This window comes from Myotis myotis, unplaced genomic scaffold, assembly GCF_014108235.1.
Source record: "Myotis myotis isolate mMyoMyo1 unplaced genomic scaffold, mMyoMyo1.p scaffold_m19_p_3, whole genome shotgun sequence".
Taxonomy (NCBI): domain Eukaryota; kingdom Metazoa; phylum Chordata; class Mammalia; order Chiroptera; family Vespertilionidae; genus Myotis; species Myotis myotis.
The window spans coordinates 24,006,809-24,033,151 of record NW_023416335.1 but is presented as its reverse complement, the minus strand read 5'-3'; the positions used below and the strand labels follow the sequence as shown (position 1 = coordinate 24,033,151).

The following is a 26,343-nucleotide window of genomic DNA, read 5'->3' as shown; positions in this document are numbered from 1 at the left end:
CAGGCCAGCCACAGGGATCTGCATTCCCCTCCCGAAAGCCCAGCCTCCCCACTTACCCATCCCAGCAGGGAGAAGGGAAACAGGCATCCACGCTCAGACTGCACACTCCCACGGAGGCTCGGACATCTGTCCCCAGGGGCCTGACCCAGCACCTCCGGACAGCGACCCCTGAACGGGGCCTCCTGCCTTCAGGAGAGCAGCTGCAAGAACTGAGACTGACAGCCAGCAGCTGCCTCAGGAGCCTCCAGCCCCCACCCACCCACCTTTTCCTAGATGCTGGATGGACTTGGGGACCAGGAGCAGGTGGACCTCTGAGAATGAACAGAGCTTTCAGAGCTCTCTCTCTCTCTCTCTCTCTCTCTCTCTCTCTCTCTCTCTCACTCACACACACACACACACACACACACACACACACACACACACTGGCTGATTTTACAGTCAATCTTTCAAAGTGCAATTTGTCTAGGAAAAGCCAATGTGAGGCCCATGTGGATTTCAACCAATGGCGACGCAGCTGGCGCGGCTCAGCCAGTCTCCGGTCTGTATTCTAATGGGCCATATCTTTATCAGGGAAATGTGGCTTCTCTGAACTTAAAACTTCTCATGGAGGGTCCCCAGACTCCGAGGCAGAGGAGGGGTCTGAGCTGAGGCGTGGGAACCGCCTTTCCCCGGGCCTGGCAGAGAGAGAGGGAAGGGGTGCAGGCAAGGCTCTCACCTGGCCCGGAGCACCTGACTTCCGAGCAGGTGACGTGGGCGACAGTCCCTGGGCGGCAGCCGGGCCGATGCCTTAGGCGGGAAAGCGGTTGGGATCCGGGGCCGCTTTTGAGCCTCCAAACCTACCATGGGATTCTGGGCCCGATCTCGGGGTCTCAGGGTTTAGGAGCCTGGATTTGGGCTTCCTGCCCCCCCTCACCCTGACCCAGGGAACATGGAGTCCAACCTGCAAGGGACGTTCCTGCTGAACAACACGCCGCTGGCTCAGTTCTCGGAGATGAAGGCCCCCGTGTGCCAGTACTCGGTGCAGAACTCCTTCTACAAGCTCAGCCCCCCGGGGCTGGGCCCGCAGCTGGCCGCCGGGACCCCGCACGGCATCACAGACATCCTGAGCAGGCCCGTGGCCACGCCGAACAGCAGCCTGCTCTCCGGCTACCCCCACGTGGCGGGCTTTGGGGGACTGGGCTCCCAGGGCGTCTACTATGGCCCCCAGGTGGGGAATTTTTCCAAGGCTGGGAACGAGTACCCCACCCGGACCCGGAACTGCTGGGCGGACACGGGCCAGGAGTGGCGAGGCGGGCGGCAGTGCAGCAACAGTGAGTACGATGGGGGGGCGTGGGGGGGGGGCGGGAGGAGAGGAGGTGTCGTAAGGGGACACTCACAGGGCCCACTCCACTGCCCACTCCTCCTCAGTGGCCATCAGACACCTCTCCCAGCTGGGTGCAGGGCACAGTTCTCCCCTCCACATCCCATGATTCTCCCCTCCATTTTGCTTGGACAGGGCGTCTTCCCCCCACTCCCCACCCTTACCAGCTGCCACCTCAGCTGCCCTCCTAGGGAACCTGGGGTCTCTGGGTCTGGGGAAGACCTCATGGCCCACACCCACCCGGCGCAGGGTCCAGCTGGCAGCTCACCTTACTTCTCCCACCCAGAAACCGTGTCCCCACTTCTTCATCCGCAGCAGACAATGCTGTCCCCAGTGAGGAGCAGCTGCCTCCGCACCGTCTTCCCAGACAGCCCACTCAGGCCGGGCTCCATCCAGGGGCCCAGGGTGCAGTGACCCCACTGCAGTCCCACCTGCGATCTAGGGGGCTTGTTTCCTACCATCCTCCTCAAGGTTCATGTCCATAGCCCAGCGACAACCGCCCAGCCCCCAGGGGCAGCTGCTGAGCCAGGTCGGACTCCATGTAGCTGTGGTGGGGGCTGTCCTGCCCCTACCCATCCCCAAACCTATTTTCTAAGAACCGGCTGGAGGAGGGGGCAGGACACGCACAGACAGGTGAGGCTTCCCTGGGAGGCAGGGAGGGCACAGTGGCTGCCGGAGCCATCCCCTGCCACGAGGCCCTGCCTGCACTCCTGTCTGAACGCAGGGCTGCCCACTGCAATAGGTCCCAGCCGAGGAAACCGGGAACACGGCTCTTCCCTCCCTCCGCTGCACTGCTCCAGGCGGCCCCACTGCCTGGCAGACCACCCCTCACGCAACCTGGAACAGCAAGTTCCTGGGGGTGAAGACCCCGTCTCTTGAAACTTATTTTATAACCTAGTTTGGGGGGCGCTTTAGGCTTCAGGCAGTCTTCCCTCTCACCTCCATCTTCCTCCCCATGCCAAACACACACATTCCCCACCCTCCTGTTCTTCAGTCCTGGTGCCAGCACACCCACGCACAGGAAACCTCTAAGAAAGTCAGTGGTTGAGTTAACAAAGGGAGAGAGGACTGAAAAGGAGCTCTCTAGAGAGGTCTCTTCCCCTTTCCGTGCCTCAGTTTCCCCACCAGTAGCATGAGGAGGCAGGACATGGGCCACCAGGCTGCACTGAACAAGGCCCGACAGGTGGGCTCTCTGCTTATTCTGGGGCCTGCAGCCCTCCAGCCCAGCTCCTTCCTAGCAGGCCACGTTGGCGGGGCGGAGGGCCAAGTCTTGAGCCTCTGTGTCCACACTCTCCAGTGGGGATGACTCCCAGGCCTGGGGACAGGGGAGAGCAGTAACTTGGGGCTTATGGCTCTGGAGACCTGGAAAATAGGATCTCAAGAACAAGGAAGTCAGGAGGGGAGGAATTCTCAGGCCCCTCAGCCCTGATTGCTGGTGGAAGGTGCCTAATCCCTCTCTTGGTGTCCCTGAGATGGAGGGGAAACTCTCTTGCCCCCGGGGGGAAGGCAGCATCGCCGAGTAAGAACATTAAACACAGGTATGGTCCATGCCAGGTCCTCAGTCTCCTCTGTCGCTAAGTAGCTGTAACCTGGGGCAGGTGCCTTTCCAACAGGTGTCTGCCCATCCAGACATGGCTGAGGTCAACGTCACTATTATCAGAATGTCAGGAATGCTGCTCATGGGAGAGGTGTCATAACCCACCCACCCACCCACCCACCCCCAACTTCAGCGGCTTCTCTGTAGGTGGGGGAGGGGGGAAACAGGGCAGACACCCCACTCAGCCTGCTAACCGCACTTGTCCTTCCTCCTGCCAGCCCCTGACCCCCTGGGTGACAGCATCCACAAGAAAAAGCACACTCGGCCCACCTTCACGGGGCACCAGATCTTTGCCCTGGAGAAGACCTTTGAGCAGACCAAGTACTTGGCTGGCCCTGAGAGGGCCCGGCTGGCATACTCCCTGGGGATGACCGAGTCGCAGGTCAAGGTGAGTGTTTGCGGGAGAAGGTGACTGCCTGGCAGAGAAGGGAGTGAAGGACAGGATGCATCCTTGCTCTCCCAGCAACTCCCAGCTCTCCGCGAGGGGCCTCCTGCAGTTTGGGCACTGCCCGCCCACCCAACCCTAGAGATGGCGATAATTACCTTAACCACAAAACGGCTGTCGAGACTGAGCCCAGTTTTGAAAACTTTATTTGTAGCAGCTCCTTTGACCCTCACAGCAACCTTGCGATGGATATTACTACCCATGTTACAGATTAAACACAGTCTGAGCTGAGCCTCACTCAAGGTCACCCAGGGGGTAAGTGCAGAGATGGGAGTCAAACCCGGATCCATGGGACTCCAGCCTCAGGCTTTCCTCTGCACCGTCTGGGCTGGAAATTTCGAGAGCTGGTGGCAGCCTCTGACCCAGATCAGGAGTCAGCCTCTGGACCACGTTGGGAGTGGATTCAGGCTATTAGTTGGCAGAGGAAATTGACCTTCGTTTACCAAACTTTAAAGTTTGGGAAAGTTCGGATGGGATGCCAGATGCAGGGAGCCTGTAAGACGCATGCAGGGGTCACGCTCATGCCCATACACCCCAGGGAGCCTGAGCTCTGTAAGGCCTTTTGCCTCCTGAGGCTCCTCGAGGTAGCTTTGATCTCTCCTGAGGGACTGTGAGAGCCGGGGCACCAAAGACCGCTGTGAGCTGTGCTGGGACTGCCCGGCTCTGTGGCATGGCGACAGGCTTAAGGGTAAAGGAAGTGCGGGGGAAGGTGGGGACTCAGGACAGTTCTGGGCTCTGCTCAGGGCCCTGGATCTCCAGCCACTGAGCCTCCTGGCCAGCATCCACTCTGCTGGAGAGAGAGCTGCGCATCTAAGTGGAACGAAACGATGTGACTCTCTTACATATTTTTCTGCTTTGGGTGCTTTTCTGAACTCTTCAACTATCTCAAGCATGGAGACTATATTATTTTTATAATTCAGGGGAAATTTTTTAATGAAGTTCAGTGAGAGACTGTGGAGCTATAAGAAGGGGTGACTCCTGAGCACCTACTGATGTGCCCTCACCTGGCTGCACCTTCCCCACCGCCCTGTCCCAGCAGCTTCCACCCAAGCACCACCGGGAGGGTTACAGTTCAGCCTACAGGGCTGCTGCACTCGCAGTGGTTATTGTGTACTGCCCCCTAAAAAACTCGCGTGACTACGACAGCCTGCTCTGACATTAAGCCACTGGTTTACTATGATAATAAGGACCGCGTGCACTTGCCACCGAGCGGGCCCCTCGGCCCAGGGCCGCGCGCGCCCTGGGTGATCCGCGGCCTCTCTCGCCCCAGGTGTGGTTCCAGAACCGCAGGACCAAGTGGCGGAAGAAGAGCGCCCTGGAGCCCTCGTCCTCCACGCCCCGGGCCCCTGGCGGCGCGGGTGCGGGCGGGGACCGCGCGGCCTCGGAGAACGAGGACGACGAGTACAACAAGCCGCTGGACCCGGACTCGGACGACGAGAAGATCCGCCTGCTGCTCCGCAAGCACCGCGCCGCCTTCTCGGTGCTGAGCCTGGGCGCGCACAGCGTCTGAGCCCGCCCGCCGCCCGCCGCCCCGCCGCCCGCCGCCCGCTCTCAGCGGGCCGCCTGCAGCCCCCTCCCCTCCCCGCTGCCCGGACGGCGGGCGCCGCGCTAACCTGGGGGCTGCAGCGGAAGAGGGAGGGGGAGGGGGAGAGGAAGGAGGAGGAGGAGGAGGTGGAGGAGGAGGAGGAGGAGGAGGAGGAGGAGGAGGAGGAGGAGGAGGAGGAGGAGGAGGAGGAGGAGGAGGAGGGTCAGAGTCGGGTGGAGAAGACCAGCCTGGCTGAGAGAGGAGGGAGCAAAGAGGGAGCCACAAACTGGTCCCGAGACCAGCACCCTCTCTGCCTCTGGCCCCCCTGGGGGCCCAGGCCTTGCCCGCCAGCTCTGCAGATTCCTAAGTGCACAGGTAGATAAAATGACCAAACTCTGCAACCGGGACCCTGGGTTCCAGACATACCACCGGGATCCAGCTGTGGGGCTTCCCCCGGGAAGGCAGCTGGCCCCGCGCAAGCGGCTCCCTTCTGCCCCGGGAGTTGAGAAACCAGGGTCTGGGCCCAGGGCAGCTGCTGGCTGACCGGGAAGAAACGATGGCATGTCCAGGACGGTACCCTCCTCAGACCTTGGCATTGGAGGGGCCAGAGCCAAATAACCCAGGCTGGAGGAAAGCCACCTCGGGGCGGGGAGGTGGGTCCCAGGGAAGAAGAAACACCGTGAAACCCCAAATCAAGGGTCACAGCCCGGAGGGCACAGTCCTGGTCTCCTTTCTCCTTTTTGCCCTCGATGGAGATGCCCCCAGACTGGAAGAGACAAGAAGGCGCACAGCCGGGAACGACGGAGGTGGTAGGCAGGGGCAGAGGAAAGACGAGAGAGCCCTGGCAGCTGCTGCCACACCCCAGAGCCACCCACCTGGGCTTTCTGGGTGCTGATGCAAGGACCACCCAGAAAGAGGGGAGGGACAGTAGGGCTGGCAGAAACCTCAGCATTCCCTGCTCCTCCCACTGGGTGCCCAGCAGGAAGGGGAGGCCTCCGCAGAGAAGGTGCACCAGGGCTGGCAGGGGACCCGGCCTGTCCTTTCCTTGGACGCCCTGAGCCTAGCACTGGAGTGATGCTGGGGCAGGCGGGGAGGACTGGGGCCAGCAGGGTGGTGTTTTTCATCCCAGGATGGTGTTTTGCTACCGGCAGGTGGAAGGGCGGAGGGAGGCAAGTGGGGCTGATCAGATGAATGCAGCCCAACAGGGACCAAGCATTTGCCCAACTTCATTGGCTTTTAAAAAATAAAGAGTAAAGCTCTGGTCGGTGTGTCTCAGTTGGTTGGAGCACCATCCTGTACAACAAGAGGTGGCAAGTTCAATTCCTGGTCAGGGCACATACCCAGGTTGTGGGTTCAAGCCCCGGTGGGGGCACGTGCGGGAGGCAACTGATTGATTGATGTTTCACATCGATGTTTCCATCCTTCTCTCTTTCTTTCTTTCTCTCTCCCTCCCTCCCTTCCTCTCTCTCTAAAGTAAATAAATATATATATAAATAAAGAGTAAAAATAAAAGTCCCAGAAACCTCCCCGTGGCTCCTATTCTTCTGTGAAACTGGCTGTGGAGTCCCAGGCAGGCCAGCCCCCAGGGGCCCTCCCAGAGGGCAGGCCTCTCCCCCAGGAGGGATATCAGTGCTCTGGGAGCCCTGAAGCTTTGCATGATATTGGTCAACTTGAAATCTCATTGGTATATGCCAGGCACTGTCCTAGGTGCTGAGAAACCTGAGTTTATTGGGGTCCCTGACCTCCAGGAATTCATAGCCTAGTGGGGGAAATCATCTGTTTGGGGAACTGGGTGCCACATAGAAAAGAGAATAGGGGAGAAAATACAAGTATTAATGTTAACTGAACACCTGCTAACTTCTCCCACGAGGAAGGCCTAGATTACCCCACTTGACCCCACAAGAAACCTAGGAAGTTTTCCTTGTTGCATAGATGAAAAAACTGAGGCTCAGAGAGAACCTGAACCAAGTCACTGAATTGGGACGAATGGACTCCAAGGCCCTCACACCAGTTTGCCTGCCGCAAGGGGCAGCCTTTTCTGCAAAAGGAAAGGCTGGAATGAGAGGTGCGTTCAGGGTCCTTCCCCCTTCATGATCTCTGCAAACACCAAGGCCCAAGTAGCAGTGAGCAGCCAGCCCTCTTAGCTGTCCCAGCTAGTCCTGCAGCCTGTCCCTTGGGCCTGCGGGCAGGTGAATCTGGTTGGTGGAGTCAGCTCAGTTGGAAGGTGGGAGGTAGACGCCAGCCAGGAAACTGAGGCACCAGCCTGATGAACCCAGAAGACAGGGTGGGAGGACAAGAAAATAGAGATTGCTTTTAAGCTCTAACCCTCAATATGCAATGATGGCCCCATGTGGAGTCTCGCCCCATAAAGGGGGAAGGATATAAGAAGGCAGCTTCTAAGAATCGAGCACCATCTGTGTGCTCCTGGTCACAAGGTGCATTGAGGAGCCCTCCGCTGACAGGGGTGTCCTGAGAGGGGCCCTGTGGCCACACCCAGCAGAAGGGGCAGCAGCCAGGGAGGACCTGCGGACACAGAAAGACAAACACCTCCGAAATCTCGGGGAGCCAGGCATGCAAAGTCATCAAGCAGGTACGGAGAGAAAGCCAGTGACCAAAAAACTGTGCTTGTTTGCCTTTGTTGTAAGCATATTGTAATCCTAACTGCTCTGTTATGACTATAATTCTTGCATGTCTAATTCAAGTCCTCTGGAGTCAGTATTAAGTCAAGCCTGGGGGAAGTTTTTTTCCTGGGAGACATTTGCTGAGCTAAACAAAACCTCCTCCAATCAAGGCTCTGGGACACCTGCCACTGGGCCCTGTGGCTCAAGGACTCCAGCCTTCCCAGCGTCGCCCCTCCCTCACTGCTGTCCTGAGCACAGGGACCACTGCTCATATCTTGCTCAGGACTCATCAGGAGATGAGATTCGGAGTTCGAAGGAAGAGAAGAGCCCAAGGTGAAGGGCCCAGACTCCTGCGGGTAGCTTGGAATGCCTTGCTCTCTGCAGATGTTCACATGTGTGTGTGTGTGCGTGTGTGTGTGTGCATGTGCACGAGTATATATATGTGTGCATGTGTGTGTGTTGCTAAAGGACAAAGGCTATCTCATTTCTGCCCTGGCTGGTGTGGCTCAGTGGTTAAAGTGTTCGCTCTCACACTGAAGGATCTCAGGTTTGATTCCCTGTAAGGGCACATACCTGGGTTGCAGGTTTAATCTCTGTCCCGGTCATGCAGGCGGCAACCAATTAATGTGTCTCACATCGATGTTTCTCTCTCTCTCTCTCTCTCTCTCTCTCTCTCTCTCTCTCTTCCACTCTCTCTCTAAAAAAATAAAATCAATGGAATAAAGAAGACTATCTCACTTCTTCCATCATAGAGAAATCACAAGCCATAAACCCACCTCCACCCACTGTTTATGTCTGGTCATGAAAGGGACTCCTTACATGCGATGAGTTAAAAAATAAACTTTTAGGATATTCATGCTTCTTGCAATTTCTCTGCTGCCACATCACAAACTTTTCAGGGCTGAGGCCAGGGGGAGGGATTAAGTCCTGTGCTCCCACAGCACGGAGTCCTGCTCTGACAGGCAGCCAGGAGGCTCCGCCAGACAGGCACAGCCCCTGCCACACCCCACAGCCCTCACACCTGTGGTTTCCATGTTAGAAGGACTCGGGACATGTCCCCAGCAGGACGGGGGTGAAGGTATAAAATGACAGTGGGCCAGAATGGCAATGTCCTGGCCCAGTGAGCGATCCCCACCACTTCCCTGGCAATTCCATGTGCTTGGGCTTCGACATTAAGTCACCTTCCTGGCCCCTCAGGACATGCGGGTGTGTGCGTCCTGCTAACGCCGTGGTACTCAAAAGCCTGGAGCAGCAGCAGCAGCAGCAGCAACAGCAGCAACAGCAGCAGCGGTGGCCTCTCCTGGGAACTTGTTAGCAATGCAGACACTCAGGCTCCGTCTGAGACCCTCGGGATCAGGAGCTGCATTTCAGCAAGATGCCCAGCAGTTTATATGCGCACAGCAGCGTGAGAAGTTTATAAGTGTGTGTGACTGGGTGAATGTGTCCAGATAACACTCTTCTTCTCAAAGCACAGAGCCTGGCCCAAATCAGGTGCTCAGTGAAATATTCCTGGACGGCTGTAGATGGGTGTAAGCAGACTCCTAGCATGTGTGACCGTGTATAACACAGTTGGAACCTGATGGTGAAGGGGGAAAGTCTCAGAGGACAAGAAAGTAGCAGCGACAGGGCACACACACACACTGCTTCCCCAGGCAAGGCTGCGCCTGCCTCGGGTACAAGGCTAGATTCAGAGAGGCCCACAGCCAAGGCACAGGAGTCCAGACCGACTCCTAGCAGCAGACAACAAGCGGCCAGAGGAAGTTCAGAAGCTCAGCCATCTGTGGGCATTTGGTAACAGGACCGAAAACCCAGCTTAGGTCAGATGCCTGTGAAGACATCACGGTGGTTCATGTTCATAATGATGCCCCAGAGCCTTCAGAAATATGAAGCTGTGTCCCTTGCCTTCTGCATAAGATGGCCAGAGGAGCATATCTTAGAAGGCTTTTCATTGGGAAATTATTTTGCTTAGAACAATTCACCACCTGATGATGCTCAGATAAACAAAATAGTACCGGATCAAAACCTGCTGTCAGATCATGTCATTTCAACTTGGTCAGAGGTTGAGTTGGGAGTTTATGGAGGAAACTCATATAAACCTGCGGGAAATGGAATTCCATCATTTGACATCATGTGAGAGGCAGAGGCCATGGGATTCCCTGTGGTCACCTTGTCCCCAGGGCCCAGAGCTCCACCCGGCATCAGGATCCACCCGGCATCAGGTCAAGATACCAAAGGGCATTGGGTTGCTCCCTATAACCCAGGAGGTCCACAGTGCAGGGAAGACTCCGGCGCCTTCTAAGAAAAGGACTCCTAACTGCTCTATTCACGTCCATGCATTTGTCTTCCAAAAGCCATGTGCAATCTAGGAGCCCCATTTTCCAGATGAAGTGGCTGAGGCAGAGAAGTGACCTGCTGTACCCCAGGTCCAGGGACAGTCAGTGGTGATTCTGCTCAGCTTCACAGCCCGCGCCCTGTCCTCTCGCCACACGGCCATTGCAATGACCGCACCTACCGCCACGCCTGCTGGTACTTCCCGCCAATGTTCTAGGGACTTGACTTGGCTCATTTAATTTTCAAAAACCCACAGGAAACAACACTATTATTACACCCATTTTATAGCCAAGGACACTGGAACACAGAGAAGCTATGTAACTTGCCACAGGTCACACAGCTTAACCCAGTCTGACTGACTCTGGAGCTTCCATTCTGAATCACCACAAAAGGGAAAGAGAAAGGGCCCATTTGAAGTAAGTCTGGGCTGTGAACTATTTAAAAAAAATATTAGAGTTATATGTGCTATAAATTAAAATCCATGCAATTAATGGGAAGTCTGCTTTTTGATTGGCACTGTGCTCGTTGCTGGGGATACAGACACAGAACAAGCTCCCCTGCTACTCAGAGTCTAGAAGGAGACAGGCTGACAAGAAAGGAAGTGAACACAATGCTATTAATGCCATGAGAAATGTCTTCACAGGGAACAGAAAACCCACAGCAGGCAGTGGTTAAGAATAAGAGAGAATTTAATTAATGGCAATGTACCTTAACAAAAATGCAATTCACGAGTGACGCACACAATACCATATCTCATCAAAAGCATCACATTCTTTAACATATAAGGAGCACTAGAATGTAGGCAACTTTCATCAGTAAGAATCACTGTCTCAGCACCACCTAAAATCAAGAATTTATGGCATTTGAATGAAAAGCAATGACCAGATCCCCATGTGACACAATCCTGTGCTCACTATTACACTCTATCTACGCCCATGGATGCTATTCCATTTGATCCTCAGATGGACTGGTCATCAGGTTTCATCCCCAGTGTGCAGAAGAGGGAACTGGAGCTTGGAGTGCTGAGGACACCTGTCCAAGGTCAAAACTCCTCATCTTCCAGCTCGAAGTCCAGGGCTGTGCCTACTCCCCGGGTGTATAAAGACCTGGAAGCTACAGAGGGCACAAGAGGACCAGATAAAGTTCACTACTCAAAGACACACTAATCTCTGTGTTGTAATGCACGATTGCAGCAAACATCATTTTTCTTGGTGTGGTTTCTGCTGTTTTGTAATCGACAGTCAGTGTCCCTGGATGGAGCAGACATAACACAGCCAGATACTCATTTAGGCAGTTTCTCAGGCTCCCCTGACGACAGGACTTAGACATACAGATTCCCGGGGCCCTTCCCGGCTATTCGGTTCAGTTGGGCAGGGTGTGGCCCTGGAATGTGCCGTTAACTAGTGCCCTAGAGCACGGGGAGTGGGCACATTTGCCAAACAGTGAGGAACACACACACACACACACACACACACACACACACACACACACACACATATTTTAGAAGCCCAACTCAAATTTAAATCCTGGCGTTGTTCATAAAGACCTTCACTGAGTTCTGTAGCTTTTCCTTCTTCCCCAGGTGACAAAGATTCAAAAAGTCAGGGAAGGCAGGCAGCAGGGGGGAAACCAAGCTGCAAGGGTCTGGTCTTCTTCCCAGTGAAAGAGGGAGGATGGCAGGGCCCTTGAGGTTTCCCATGCCACTTGGCATCAGCCCCGTGTCTGTGACACTTGTGGGAAGGTCTAACATAACCACACCTCCAAGGGCTGCTGGGAGAGACCCCGCTCTAAGGAATTGGCTAACCCACTGCCATTACGTCCTGGAAAAGAATGCAACGGTGAGCTTGCAGGTCGAGTACTGCTTGGCTGGGACCATCACATGCCCAGGAAGCCAGGGCAGAGAGGTCTGTGCTGCAGGATAGCATAGCTCAGTGAATGGCAGCTTCTACCCTGAGAGGAGTAAAAGGGTGCAGTGTGCTTCTGTGGTCTGGGCTTGCTGGCACTGATCCTGGCCTTCTTCTGGTGATGCCACCCGGACTTTCCTAAGGAACAACCCTCCTGCCATGTTAGATTGATCTACTGTGGGCAGGCTGACCCCACCCCTAAATCTGGACATAGATGAGTGACACAGTCCTAGGCCAATCAGTGAATGCCACCTCTCTGGTTATGGGATGGGTTAGTTCAGGGGTGCCAGGCTCAATTCCAGCCAATGAGCCAAGGACCTAAGTTGTTCTCGGTAGCACTTCCCTTACCTCTCTACCTGGCGTTCTTTTTGGCTGCTGCAGCCACCTTGCTTCTGTGAGGGGCACCTGCCTGAGAAGAAAGCCAATGGGAAGAAAAATAGATCTGAGAGAGGGAGGGAGAGCAGGATTGAACTGGTATTATTGTTTCAGGCCCAAATGCAGCCAGGCCTGATCTACTCCAGCCTTTTCAGGAGACAATAATACCTTTTCATCTTAATTGAGTTGGGTTTTTATACTTTATAACAGAAAGAACACTAATAAGGTAAGAAAATAATTTTTAAAAAATATTTTTATTGATTTCAGAGAGGAAGGGAGAGGAAGAGAGAGATAGAAACATCCCTGATGAGAGAGAATCATTGATCAGTTGCCTCCTGCACATCCCCCACTGAGGATGGAGCCCATAACCCAGACATGAGCCTGTAACCCAGGCATATGCCCTGACCAGGAATAGACCCATGACCTCCTGGTTCATAGCTTGACTCTCAACCACTGAGCCATGCCGGCTGGGCAAGAAATAAATATTTTAACTGTGTTAAAAACACACACAGAGGGGGGGAAAAAAAAAAAAAAAAAAAAAAAAAAAAAAAAAAAGCCCTGTTGCTTGCTTATAGGCTATCCCTGCCAGGGAGTCCAATTGGGGGACATATGGGGGAAGGGAGCTACCCTGGGTTAGAAGGGAGCTACCCTGGGTTTCCCAGTGTTCCCTCCCTTGCAACCATGACCTGAGAGCTGGGTCCTGCTACCCTTTCTCTCTCTTCACCCCCAAGCTCTGCACTCAGCTCAGAAGGCCAGGTTGCAGTGGCCCCTCCTTAGTGACAGAAAGGGACTGGATTAAACAAACAATTCCTCCCACCCCCAGTGTTTATTGGTTCTGAGTCTTGGTCAAATTCCTGATGAGAGCAGCACCTGGCTCTCCTGGGGAAGGACTCTGCGGTTCCGCGGAGGGTCTGCAGACTCAGGCTGCTTTCCAGAAGATGGCCTGGTCTATCCCCCCACCCTCAGGAGACCATGACAGTCCTGGGCTTTGGAGGAGCCCGGGTTGGAGCAACTCCAGCCCTGGCACCTCTGTCCTCTGCCTGCGCTTCTGTGAAAAGAGTGTGCAGTAGGCTGGCCCCTTCTTGCCCTTTAAGCTGTGCTGAACCTACACAAAGCAGAAGCTGCTCAGATCCAGTCTTGTTACCACGTCACTTACAGGCCCTGGAGTCTCCCACCTGAAGGTCTTGCTGGGGCAGCCTCACTTGCCTCGATGCTCCTCTGCCAGTGCCCCCCTCAGAAGCCTGACCTGTCCCCTCTAATACGCTGTCACTCCTTAGTGGGGAACCTTTCTCTGCCCAGGGCCATTTGGATATTTATAGCATCATTCCCAGGCCATACAAAAATTATCAACTTAAAAATTAGCCTGGCCCTGACTGGTTTGGCTCAGTGGATAGAGCATCAGTCTGGGGACTGAAGGGTCCCAGGTTTGATTCCGGGCAAGGGCATGTACCATGGTTGTGGGCACATCCCCAGTAGTAGGGAGTGTGCAGGAGGCAGCTGATCGATGTTTCTCTCTCATCGATGTTTCTAACTCTATCCCTCTCCTTTTCTCTCTGTAAAAAAGATCAATAAAATATATTTAAAAAATATATTAGCCTGCTATATGTGGTCAAACATTTCATTAACTCACCCTAATGCCCTGGCAAAGCCAGACCAAATGATTTCATGGGCCTTATATGATCCTCGGGCCGAATGTTCCCCACCTCTAGTGTAGAGCAGTGAACCAAAGACTGGCCCTCCTTTGGCAACAGCCTTGGGAACAAATGGGGCAAAAGCCCCGATTGCACAGATGGGAACAGAGCTTCAGGGGACTGGCAGGGGGAGGAGCTGGCTGCCCTCCAGGCCCCCCTGTGCAGGTCTGCTGAGGTGTCCTTGTCAGTGATAACCCCCTGGGACAGGACACAAAGAGCTCACATTCTGTGAAATATTTCTTTCCTCCTGTTTCTTCCAGGGGCAGGTGCCCTCGCCTCAGCAGGGACAGTGAGGTTGGAAGTGGTGGAGGAGGCCCGTCATCTTGCAGGTAGAGCATTTGCCCGCCTCTTTCCCCACAGCCAGAGGACAGGCATTCAAAAGCCCTCACTAGGCCTCTCTTTGCAGGCAAACAAACATCATTAATCTTGGTAAAGTGAGTGAGGGCACATTCATCCGTCCAGGCGAGAGAACGAATGCTGTGTCAATAGGAAACTAGTGTTTACCTCTGGCCTTTGCAGCCCGCCCCCGCCCCCGCACACCTCATCCCCCCGCCCTTGCTACAGAAAGCCCAGGGCAGACCAGCCCAAAGGTGGAGCCATAGTCAGAGGAGAGAAAATACCCCACCCCCACCCTCACACCCCCCACTCCAACATGGGGGGCAGGCCTGGGGCTGTGCTGTGGAGGGGGGCCAGGTGGCAGAGGGGCCCTGCTGAGAGGAGCTCCCTACTGCAGGGAGAGGACAAGAGTCATCGGGCCTCAGACAAGGTGAGAGGTGACAGCAGGACCTCAGGTCAGAGACGCTCATTGGACCGTGAGCCCTGGGAGACACGCTCTCCCACCTGACTCAGCCACACAAAGGTGATGGGAGACTCCTTTTTCTTTCCGTCCACGTGGCCATGACCTCTCCCACAGCAGGCCACATGCGGCTGCACAGGCGGAAGGGGATGCTGTCACTGACCAAGCTGCTGTTTAGCGCGCACCCACTAACCGCCAGGCACCACGTGTGATGACTACAAATCCCACGAAGAAGCAAGTATTCTGCCTTTTTCTCAGAGAGACCACATTGCAATGCAGAACCATTCAAGAGGTTAGCTGCAAGGCCATACACGGGGAGTGCGGGGGGCGGGGGAGGGCAGATTTGAACCCAGTGTGACTCCACAGCCACACGCTTCCACGCCAGGAAGGACCAGCCACGGGCACAGGAGGTCAAGTGTAAAGACAGGAAGTTGCTGAGAAAGCCCATCAGAGGCATTCTCCTCCCTCCACCCAGCAGGAATGCCTCCTGGTGGGAGGGCGGGGGAGAGGCAGGGCTGGGCCGGCTAACTTGGGTGTGTGCGTGCCTGTGTGTCCCAGGAAAAGAAACCCAACCGGCCGATAAGATCTCTCGTTTCCAGAGCAAAGAACCAATTAAACACAAGGCAGATGTGAGCAAATAAAGCTGTGGCGTCCAGAGAGAAAATCAATACCGGATTATACGTCCTGGCCCAATCATATACCAATTAATACAGAGCGGGTGGGGCTGGGGGCTGGGCACAGGTGAGTCCCGCAGGCTGCAGGGCTGACCTGCCTGCCCCCGGCTGCCCTACAATCCGGGCCTCTTCTGCAGGCCCTGATTCTAAAGGGCCGGTGTCTGAGGTCTCTGGGGGAACCTGTGTGGTTCAGGGGGAGGAGGATAGAAGGAGTCTCCCCTCAGTTGTGTGGGCACTAGGGGCGGAAGGAAGAAGGGCGAGGTGGGGGAGAGATGTTGGGAGGCTGGGACCCCCTGGGAAGGGACAGACAGTCAGACCAGGCAGACCGGCTGCTTGACCTTTAATTTGCTACAGAAAAAATAAGAGGCTTGCTTTTAGAAAGTGATAGAAAATTAGGCAAAAATGGGAACACTGGGAAACAAATTTCCACGCCTGAGAAATGATGAGGAAGCCCCTGGCTATTCTGTCCGTGTTTTCGTGAACTCAGAAAGCACAGCCAAGGAGTTAATCATTTTCAAGGGGAGTGATAACAGCAGCACAGGTCGGGTGGCCGTGGGGACGGGGTGGCCCAGAACCTTCCATGGAAGGGCTGCAGGCTCATCACCCGGTGCCAGGGACGAGGTGGCATGGCACACAGCCACCTTCCGGCAGAGTTATCAGGTAGAGCAAGCCTCCAACCGAGGGAGGTGGCTTTGCAGCAACTGAGGATGAGTCAAAAGTGCCGGCGTCCAGGGAGAGGAAATCTGGCCGTGGGCGCGAGGGCAGTCACAGACTGTGAAGTCCTGCCCTAGTGGGGGGCAGGACACATGGCCCAGAGCAAGCACGCCCTTCCTCCCAAATCCCCAGCTCTCTCGGGCAAAGGGGACCCTGCGTTGTTCGGGAAGCAGAGAGCACAAGTGGAAGGAAAGGTGGAGATCAGCGATGAGAAGGGCACCTGCCTCTGTTTTCCCCATAGGAAGCCCCTCTGGCCAGCGCCCCACCTGCACCTTGACTGAGCCTGGACCGCTTCAGCCCCAGAGGCCCTTTCCTCGTGGGAGCTCCGTGGGCCAAGGACTGTTGCATGGCAAAGAAAAACGAAATTTGCTAGCCGAATATTTTTTAGACATTTTGCAAGATGCACGGCCTCCCTGACAATTTTTAATGTACTAACTGCCTGGTCCAGTGAGTTGATTAATTGGTGCTGGAGAGATCAATAAAAAACAGAAAATTAAAACAATTTTAAAGTGATTAAGTAGTTTAACACCTGTCTCCCGTCACGTCAGCGCAGGAAGAAAAATAAAGCAGGTGTCGAAGGGGCCTCCTGAAGCAAGAGAAAACAGCGCCTGCCTTGGAGAAATGACAAATCACAGCTGGCGGATCAATCTGAGTGCGAGCAGCCCTTCCCCGAGCTCACCGCCTCGGCAGCAAGAACCAGGGACCCCAAACGCTGGGCACCTCCCCGGCCACTCCTGTAGAGCCACTCCTCAAGCTAGGGAGGCAGGTGTCTGTTGAGACCCTGCAAACAGGATGGGAGGAAGCAAGGTGAGCCAGAGAACACCTTGGCCTAGATCCGGATGGGAGAAGGCACCCGCTAACCTTCTCCAGGCCTCATTTCCAGCCATTCGGAGCTGAGTCTGCAATGTGTGTGTGGGGCTGGGGGGGGGGGGGGGGGAGGGGGACGGGGGGGGGAAGGGGGGATTCAAATGCAATGAGAATGCCTCCGGGAGCCGTGGGGTGAACAGAAGGAAGTAGTTGTAGCTCACTAGCATCACCAGGGCATCTTCTGGAAGCTTCAGGTGGCCACCCTGACTCCCAAGGGAGACAGCCTCTCAACCCCACCTTCCCTCGGCCTCCCACAGCCGGGCTATACCTACAGGAGGTGCAGGTACCTGTTGGATGGTGGCCCAGATGGCCCTGTAACTCCTTGTGCCAACCTCACTCCCCTCATTATTGTGAAAGCTGCACAGCAAGTCACTCCTTTCCTGTAGTTTCGTGTACTGGACTCAAAATCACCGGAAGTAAACGCATGGAGCACAGGAGACAAACATGACCCCCACTTTCCTGCCAGAGCCCTAACAACAAAGCAGAGGAAGTGACGTGAAGGGGAATTAACAAAGGCTAGGGGTGACGCCCCAGGTGAAACACTTCACAAGTCTCTCCTTTAACCTTGAAAGTGGACTTGAATTTTGCATGTAGAGCGCAGATCTGGTGTGACTTATTTTAGAAAGCTGTGCGGTCCTGTGGCCTCCCTGCCTGGGCACACCCCTGCACCACCCTGGGGGGGTGGGGGGGGGGTGCGGCCCAAGCCTCAGAGCTCTGGGGAGAAGCAGCTGGTCCTTGACCAATCCCTGCACTGGGACAGGATGGGCCTCGGAGGGAAAACCCCTCTGTAAATGCACACCTGCTGGGCACAGTCACACGCTGTTTTCTGCTCTCCTGCTTCCTGGTCTCCTTTAAGGTCCCCTGATGTGGCAGCTTCCATCCCTAAGACCAGGACAGAAAAGGACCCCAAGCAGCAGCACAGAAACCTTGCAGCAGGTTTAAAACATTGTTATAAAAACATCTAGAAATGTGATTTAAACACCTAATAACATGAAATGTTGGACATCGAGGCCCGAGCTGAACTCACCAGCAAGTCCCCCTTCGAAAGCCCTCTGTGAACACCTACCACTGAATGAGAAGGGAAGTCATCGGCAGTAGCTGGAATCAGGGCAGGGCCAAGGACGAGGCGTTCCAGCTAGTGTTTGTTTTAATAAAAACCCTTTTCTTAGCCAGGTTTGTTCCCTTTCCCAGACTTCCCTCTGGGAGTTCTGCTTCAGTATTCATGGGTGGGGCCACTCTATATTCATGTCTGGGGCCATATTCGTCGCAATGAAAAGATGTTAAAACCTTTACAGCCAACTTTAGACCAATGACAACCTCACAAAAAAGATTTCCAGTCTTCAGCTATTGGCTCACTTCTTACAATAATCCAGACAGCCAAATGTCCACATACCAAAACACAGTCGGTCTCTGGGCATTTCCTGCCACAAGGAGTCTTTGATTTGATCAGGATGCTAACAGGACCTGCAGTCTCACTTGTCTCATGAATCTCAAATGTCTGTTTGCCAAAGGCGCCATCACCAAGGTGCACTGCTCAGCCAGGGGAGGGCTGGCCGGTGGACAGGCAGGGTCTTGTGCTACCCAGAAGGCAACTGAGGGGCGGGGCCCAGCCCGGGGACCTCACCACTCTCAGAAGCAAACACAAAGTTCTTGACACGGCGCCCTCGGGCCTGCTGCTCCCCATAGAGTAGCCTCGGACTGGGACTGACGGAGATAAAGTTTCCCTGGGTCCAAGTTCCAAACTCGGCTGTTTTGTTTCTGTTAAAACGCAATTGTTTTTCTCTGGAGTGTGCGGTGACTGCTCGGCGTCAGGAAGATGTATGAAAACCTCCACTTCAATTCAGCATCCCTTTTCTCCCAGACAAACACGGTCGGATTTTAATAAATCAAAGAGCCACACTGTTTAATAAAAATTTATTGACTTACAAGTGATTATTTATCAAAAGACCATTAATAGCCGGTACTGAAATGATGTGTTACTGGGTGGTGCTGGGAGACTAATAGGAAATCAATGCAGCTGGCCAGCCAGAATGCATATGAGCAGCCCACCCCCCGACAGCTAGCGCAATTCCACCAGCCAAATACACCAGACGCTACCCCTGGTGCAATGAAAAGTTCCCCCTTTTTATTTATCGTTTACAAATGAAATGATCAATACTTTTAATCTAGAGCAAAATTTATTAACTTTCCCATCGGAGAGAGACATATTGACTGGGGGGAGCGGGAGTGTTGGTGCGGTGGAAGATGGATGGTGGGATGGTCGTCTCTTAACGTGTCCAAGAGCCAGTGTGCATGCAGCTGCCCTTCCAGCGGGTGTCCCAGGCCACACAGGCGAGTGCGGCCAGAGAAACCGAGGCTGGCCACCCTGGACGCACAGCAGGCGGATGGGACCTACGACTCAGGGACTCTGATGCATCAGGGACCGTGGGAAACACTATTCCTGACCATTGAGGTTTTGGCCAATTCCAAAGCCTCAATGGCTGAATGTATAGTCCCACCATTGGTAGGTGCTGCTGCGGCGGGCAGAGACAGGACGTGCCATAGCCTCGGCACTGGGCTGGGCTGGGCACTCGGGGCTCTGTGCAGCACCCCCCAGCACCTCACCCCAAACCTTTTATCACCTCTGAAGAGCAGCAACAGGGAATGGGTCTGACACAGTCAAGAATCAAGTTCCAAAGTTGGTTCTACTGTAGGATATAATTCCTATCTCCTTGTCTCACTTAGTAAAAGAGGGACATAACGAGGATGTCATCTCAAACTGTTCCATCAACCTTAGCCTGGCCTGGCCCACAGCTTTCTAGTGAACTTCCTCTCGCAGGGGAATTTTACTACCCTCTTTAGAAAGTTCCTTCTGGCTGGGGTAAAAAATCTATTTGAGTGAAAAAAGTCTTTCCATCAAACTCACCTGGGCCCACAGTCACCAACACGGCTACTAGCCCCAGTGTTTTGCAGGAAGCAAATGGTTTTAAAATGGCTTCTCAAAGTTTGAACTATGGTTTAAGTTACAGAAACTGCAGAGGTGGAAAAGGCTTTAGAGGTCATCTAGCCCAGGTCCTTAGTTACGGGGGAAGGAGCTGTCAGAGAAACCCAGTCCAAGCAGCCAAGATGCCATAGATTTGGAAGTGGGACTGGAAGCTGCTGGTGCTCACGACTCATGAATGCCACACTTGGTTCTGTTCTAAGAGCACCGTCTTTGCTGCTGGGATCACAAGAGGGAGCGCATTTTGTATTTTATATGCTTCTCTGTTATTATCCCTGAGTGCCATGAAGTTTTACCCCACAAGACCAACTCCGTTACCCCAAACCAAGCATTTTGACTTATGGATAACTTGGGGCCTGCAGGGTCCCCAACTAGAACGATGGAACAGTCTGAAGTGTCTGCATGCTTGTAACAAGTGCTAAATTAACATGTTAGAGATTTGTTGTGGGGCGTACTTCATCTCTCTTCTCCCCACTTAGTAAAAGAGGGACGTAATCATTGCTTAGTCTCCACAAGTTATTTCTTTACATAGTAGTGATTCTAAACCAGGTTCCTGCAATACTTTGTCATCAGCAGACAGTTTTGTTGAAAATAACGTGAGAAAAATAAAGATAAAATATTAAATACCTATGAAAATCATAAATGTATTCATCAGCAGGCTTTTTTTCCCCCAAGCAGGCTTTTTTTTTTAAAGGGAGTTTAAAGAGGGACCCTGGTCTTCAAGATCCATTTTTAAAGATGATTCCAGCAGCTTGAAAACACTGTAAATATCACCTCTTATAAAGGCTGATAATCGCTGTTTCCTCCTGAATACTTTGTAAAGCAGTTCATAAGGCAGTTCTTGCAGTCATAATAGTGTTTTTATTCAAGAGTAAAATGTTTCACTGGGTAGCAGGTAAGAGGAAATGGGGCAAAGAGGTTAGGCAGTGGTTAGGGCGAGTTACACTCAGGTGAGGCAGGCAAAGTGCTATCAATTCCGGAGCCTAAGGGGCGGGGCTTCATTCCCACGTCCCCAAATCGCAGGCTGGAGGTGGACTTGGAGGTGACACACACCACGGCTGGTGCAAAATCCCGAGAGGTGTGGTGACTGGGCCACGCGGAGTGGAGGGAAGTGGGGGGAGGATAAATGGCAGAGGCGAGGCAGCTCTCTACTGAGGGCTTGGAAACTGGAAGACCCTTAACCCGGGAGCTGAGGGTGGCTTGGCTCTGGATCTGCCTTCAGTGCCTGCAGGTGGGCGCAGGGGGCCATGAAGCCTGCTGCCTCCCTCTAGCTGTGTGGTGCACACACACCACAGCCAGTCCTGCCCCGCACGGACTCTCCCAGGCCCCCGCTCCTGCCTGGCCCTGTATTTCCTCATGGCTTTCCACTGTCCTTACAGACTGCCCCGGCCATCCTGCACTCTCTCGCCCACCTCGACACAGAGTGCCCACATCACACACCTCTGGTCCCAGGGCACTGTCTGTGCAGAACTCCACATCTCCATCCCTGCTGGGAATTCCCAGTTAACCAGGGAGAAGTGTGAACAGACACCGATATGCTTTCAAAGAGCAGCAGCAGAAGCTGTTGAACAATGCTAGTCCTCAGACCAGAAGTCACGCTTACACCCGCTAACCTTGGCTTCTGGGTTCTGTAACTTTGTTAAGAAACGTGTTGCTTAGGGTTACATCTAGGGGAGAAAGAGTGAAGGGAAAATCCCCTCTATTCATTCACCGTCAAAGACCATTTTATTTACTCATAAAACAACTCCGAAGCCTGGGCAGCAGCGCCAAGCTCTGCCCTTGTCCTGCCACATCTCAGGGTCCTGGACTTGGAACACTGAGCTCCATTATCCTTCACGCACAGTAGCACTTCAGTCCCCACAACAACCCTGTGAGGTAGGTATCACCACCCCTCCCCTCCCGATCCAGCTTACAGATGGGAAAACTGAGGCACGTGTTAACAAAGAGCAAGTCACATGGGAGTTTGGGGGGCACTGGAGTTTGAACGTGAAATGACTCCTGGTTCCCACCACACACTAGTCACTGGTCCGTCCTGCCTCTTCCCATGCCCTTGGGTGACTGCATGGGAATTTAACACTTCATTCTGCCGAAAGCCCCGGCAGACAACAGTTTCCTTTATCCAGTCGGCCAAGCCCAGGGCTGGGCGATGCGGGGCTGGCCGGCCACCCTGCCTTGCAGTGGAGTGGGTGGCCCTTCCCCCGGCCACGTCCCTGGCATGTGGGTGTCCCACGGGCCCAGCACGGGAATGTGGCCGAATCTTCCCCACTACTCAGCCCCGCGCGTGCACAGGTGGAGGGCTGACTTTAATGGCATTCATTCCTCCAACGGACTTAGTGTAAAAGAAACAAGAAGGCCTCTCGTCCTGGGCGGCAACACCCAGTAGCACTCGCTTCAGAGGGCAAGCCCAGGCCCTGCGGCTCTGAAGAAGCTGGCGCCAGGATCCAGAGCAGCCCGAAGACCTGAGTCTGGAAGGAATGCAGCAGTGGGGGCGGCGGCAAAGACTCCAGCTGGCTCCCATCAGGAGTGCCAGGATTCGGGCACAGTGGCTCCGGCCAGCGGGAGGTGTGGGCTCAAGACCGGCTCCTGTCCTCGTGGTTCCCAACGATCATCTTGCTGTACAGCTTCTGCTGCTCCTCTTTGAAAGCATCCTTCACCTTCTCCCTCTTCAGACCACCATCCCTGGGGAGAGGAAGGCTGCATGTAAGGACGAAGCTTCCTGCCCACCCTGCACCACAGCCACTGCCCCATGCTGCCCAGAACCGAGACACCCCTGCAGAAACAAAGGTCCCCCACGGCCTCTCATCAGGGTGAGCTCAGAAACCGGCCCTGGACTGTGGAATCCAGCCTTTCTACCTCAAAACTCACTCCTGCTCGGGGCCAGAATTCACCACTCATGTTCAAGGTACTGTCATTGCTTAAACCTACCAAGGAGTTTTAAGTTCTTTCTACTCCAACATTCATCCTCATCTTAAAAAAGACAAAGGAGGTATTCTGGCATTATGGAAAGTGAACCAAGCTTTAGAAACATCGAGACTTACAACAAACCGGTAAAATGGATCTGTGAAATAAAATCTGTAAAGTTCAGATCCAAGGATTCTCCAAGTTCATGCAAGCAATGAGCACAGGGGAAATACTGTGCTCTTCCTTCTGTGCTCAGGGCCAGTGCCATGGGGAATCCCAGCACTTCCTCACATCCCCAATAATGCTTCCACTTGGATTTGCTTCTAAAGTCCCACTCCCACCCGTCACCTCAACTCTTCATCTACACCCTAGAATTATCACATCTTCGATGACTAAAGAGAATCCATGCCCGTTCAGTCCCCACCTGCCCTTTTCTTGAGTTACGGAGCGGTAGTGGTGGAAGTCTCTGATGAAGCCCCATCACTGGACAGACCTTACCCCAAGACCCGACACTGCTCCACCCTCTCACATCCACAGCAAAGGCGTCCTTTCAAAGGCAGCCACCTTGTCTTCCCCCAGCCTTGAGAGGGACCGTGAGCAGTGCATGAACATTCTGGCTCTACAAGCCTGTGAGACCCGAGTTCAAAATCTGACCCCAGTGTTTGTTCTGTGACTTTGAACACTGGTTACTTAATCTGAGTTTCAGTCTGTCATCTGAAAAACAGGAGCAACAATTTCCATACTTCACGGAGCCCCTCTGAGGATGAAGTAAGATCGCATGGGGCACCCACAAATGTGAATTTCCACACTTTTCCCACAATGTCCACTCCAAAAATGCCCTCCAGAGCCCTGCACTTAACCTTGGAGATCCTAATAAGCCAGAATGGTTTCCCTGAGCCAGCACTCATCCGTCACTCTCCTGTTATTGGAATGTAACTACCTCATAGTCCAGTATAAGGGTCTGCAAACTATGGTCACAGGCCAAACACAGCCTGACACCTGTTCTTATAAGTGATGTTTTACTGGAACACACACGCTCATTTGTTTATGTGTCGACTCTGGTGGTTTTCCTGCCACAATGACGGAATTAAGCAGCTGCAGCTTAATGGTTCACATGGTCCACAAAGCCTAACATATTTACTGACGCTACAGAAAAAGTTTGCCAATTCCTGCCCTAGTAGGTAACACACTAAATGCAAAAATGGAAACCTGTGCCTTTCTAAGGATGATCCAATTTTGCCAAATATATGAGCTCAGAGCCCAGGACTCCTATGAGGGTTCCAGATCAGCATCAGGGCTCCCCCACCTGAAGGGACAAGACTGCTTGGTGCCCTGGTGGACGGGCACCAACCCCAGAGCTACAACTCACTGCTTTAGCCCAAGCATCCCGGGCTCCATGTCCCCCCGAGATCAGGGTAACAGAGGAGAGAGCAGTCAAACTGCTCACGCCCCAGGGCTGGTGAGCTTCATTCTCCACACCAGAGAGGGGAGGGGTCTTCGTAAATGAGGTCAACAACTTAGCATTTCCTTCAGAAACTGACATTCTCTCGGACCCAGCTGATAAAATCACATAGACTCACCATAGCAGGTCCACGAGTCCTCCCTGCCTGGCAATGGCGGATTTCACCCTATTTGCAAACTGGACAGCATCTTCATCTGCCTGTAAGAAAGTGAGCGAGACTACTGAGCCCAGGCTCACACAGAGCTAAGTGAAGACCTCTGCAGCGGGGGTACCTACCTCTCTGGTCATGGGAGGCAGGTACCAAACGCTGCAGACGATGGCCCAGCTGGTCATCATTCTCAGCAGGTACGTCACCATCCCATACTTGCTGCTGTTCCAGAAGGCATCACCGAACTGAGGGTCATACTGAAAAACAGTGGACAGCAGTTCTGACAATGAATGCGTCCTTGGGGCAGTGTCAGTATTAGAAAGCTGATTCTAGCCCCTCCACAAACACCTCTGAAGTAATGCTACTCCCGGTAATTCTGACCTCTAGAAACATGAACCTCCCTGACTGACCCAAAAGACTGCTGTAGATTCCCGGGGAGGACACCCCTAGCAGCTTTCCTCAGACAAGTGTCCTCGTCTGCAGCGTTTGCTACCAAGTTTTAAATACCATTTCTAGTGCCTTTGACCCAAGAGAAAACAACTAGAACTGCTTCTGTAATTACGCCCTAGCAAAGCTAGTTATCTGTTTGAGCGGGAGGCTCTGCTCTGACTGACCATCAGTGCTCCCGAGTAAGTGGACGCACAGCGACAGTACAGGTCTCCGCCCCAGAGATGCTGCACTTCCCACCAGGACGCAGGCTTGTAAGAGACTTTCATTTGCCAACGACTCTAACGGAGGCAAAGGCTGTGATTCAACAGGATTTTGTGGGAAATGTAGCCAATGCTGTGACCCTCACTCTCACCAATCAGAAGACTAATGTAAGTGGCCGGCAGGCCTGGTGGGAGGGGTCCTGGAGCGAGTTACAGAAGCAACAAAAGGAACTGAGCCTGAGGAGAATGCCTGAACAAAGCAGCATGGGACTGGTATCAAATGTCTGAAAGTCTATCACAGACAAGACGCGAGACTGGCTTAGTATGATTACAAAGCAAAGACCTAGCACCAGAGAGTGGAAAAATAAGAGGAGGTGGGATCTCAAGCTGATGCCACACAACCAAGCTGCCAGCCGTGTGGACAACGCCCCTGCGGGGAAGAGCTCAGAAGGAACACAGGCAGGAGGCTGTGCTGGGGACCCTGCACTCAGGGCGCAGACCTAGATGATCTTCCAGGCCTTTCAAGCCTAAGTTTTATGATTCACAGAATAGGAATTGGATAATTATGCCCAGTTGAGAACCTGAGTACTGAAATGAAGATATTTAGATTTAATTACAGAAAATAAGAAATTTAGATATAACTACCGAAGGCTTAATGACTTCACATTATAATACCAAAAGGAAACCAGGGAGAAGAATGAGTTGTAAACATGTCTGTGATTTTAAAGTGTTGTCCTGTTTTGTAAAGCACTAACTATACTGCATAGATTTAAAAATGTGATATGTGTGAGTCCTTTGCTTAGGGCTGAGTCTCTATTCCATGCTGGGCAGACCCTATAGAGAGAAAAACAAGGCAAAAAGCTCAAAACAGCAATGAACTGCTCAAAATCAGATAATGACAATTTTGGTGGAAACAATTTTGGTGGAAGTGTAGTAAGAGTCTTGAAATTGCTAAGGTTATCCAAGTTCGGTTACTGCAAACTGCACAAAACTAGAAAAGTATCTGTGGAGCCGAGCTCTTCATCTTACGGGGACTTTAAATTGTGACTGGAATGAAATGTTATGTGAAATTCACATGCCTTTTCTTTTAGAGAGGAGTCCTAACTGCCCAAGGGTCCAGGTTCCGAAACTGGTTAAAACCACCCGCTCCAGCGCAGGGTGCCCGGGGCGGCTCCTGACCGGCGGCATCAGCAATGCCCAGGAGGAGTCAGAAGCCCAAGCCGGCACCTGCGTTCTCACAGTCCCTCCGGGGGAGCTAATGCCGCCGAGACCCAAGGACCCACGCTGTCCAGTGAGCAGAGG

At 53.5% G+C, this 26,343-nt stretch overlaps 2 protein-coding genes across 5 annotated transcripts in view; one reads left to right on the top strand and one right to left on the bottom strand.

Moving 5' to 3' along the window:
• Positions 1-852: 852 nt before the first annotated feature.
• Positions 853-4,912, top strand: NKX6-3 (NK6 homeobox 3). Its single transcript, XM_036297240.1, has 3 exons — positions 853-1,310; positions 3,176-3,345; positions 4,673-4,912. The coding sequence occupies exons 1-3, from the start codon at positions 929-931 to the stop codon at positions 4,910-4,912; spliced, it is 792 nt and encodes a 263-aa protein (XP_036153133.1). The 5' UTR covers positions 853-928.
• A 13,888-nt stretch (positions 4,913-18,800) lies between these two features.
• GPAT4 (glycerol-3-phosphate acyltransferase 4) overlaps positions 18,801-26,343 on the bottom strand; it is a 40,650-nt gene continuing 33,107 nt past the window's right edge. For all 4 annotated transcript variants that reach the window (XM_036297192.1, XM_036297195.1, XM_036297193.1 and 1 more), the window contains 3 exons: positions 24,520-24,648; positions 24,362-24,441; positions 18,801-22,559 (listed from right to left, as the gene is read on the bottom strand). In XM_036297192.1, the coding sequence (XP_036153085.1) occupies positions 22,451-22,559; positions 24,362-24,441; positions 24,520-24,648 (318 nt within the window). In that variant the 3' untranslated portion in view covers positions 18,801-22,450. The remainder of the gene's footprint in view (positions 22,560-24,361; positions 24,442-24,519; positions 24,649-26,343) is intronic.

Bases quoted from the DNA above. Each gene is read 5' to 3' on its own strand.
- NKX6-3 (XM_036297240.1), top strand. From the start codon at position 929: ATGGAGTCCAACCTGCAAGGGACGTTCCTGCTGAACAACACGCCGCTG. The intron at 1,311-3,175 runs GTGAGTACGATG...TCCTCCTGCCAG, and splicing joins CGGGCGGCAGTGCAGCAACA to CCCCTGACCCCCTGGGTGAC. The intron at 3,346-4,672 runs GTGAGTGTTTGC...CTCTCGCCCCAG, and splicing joins TGACCGAGTCGCAGGTCAAG to GTGTGGTTCCAGAACCGCAG.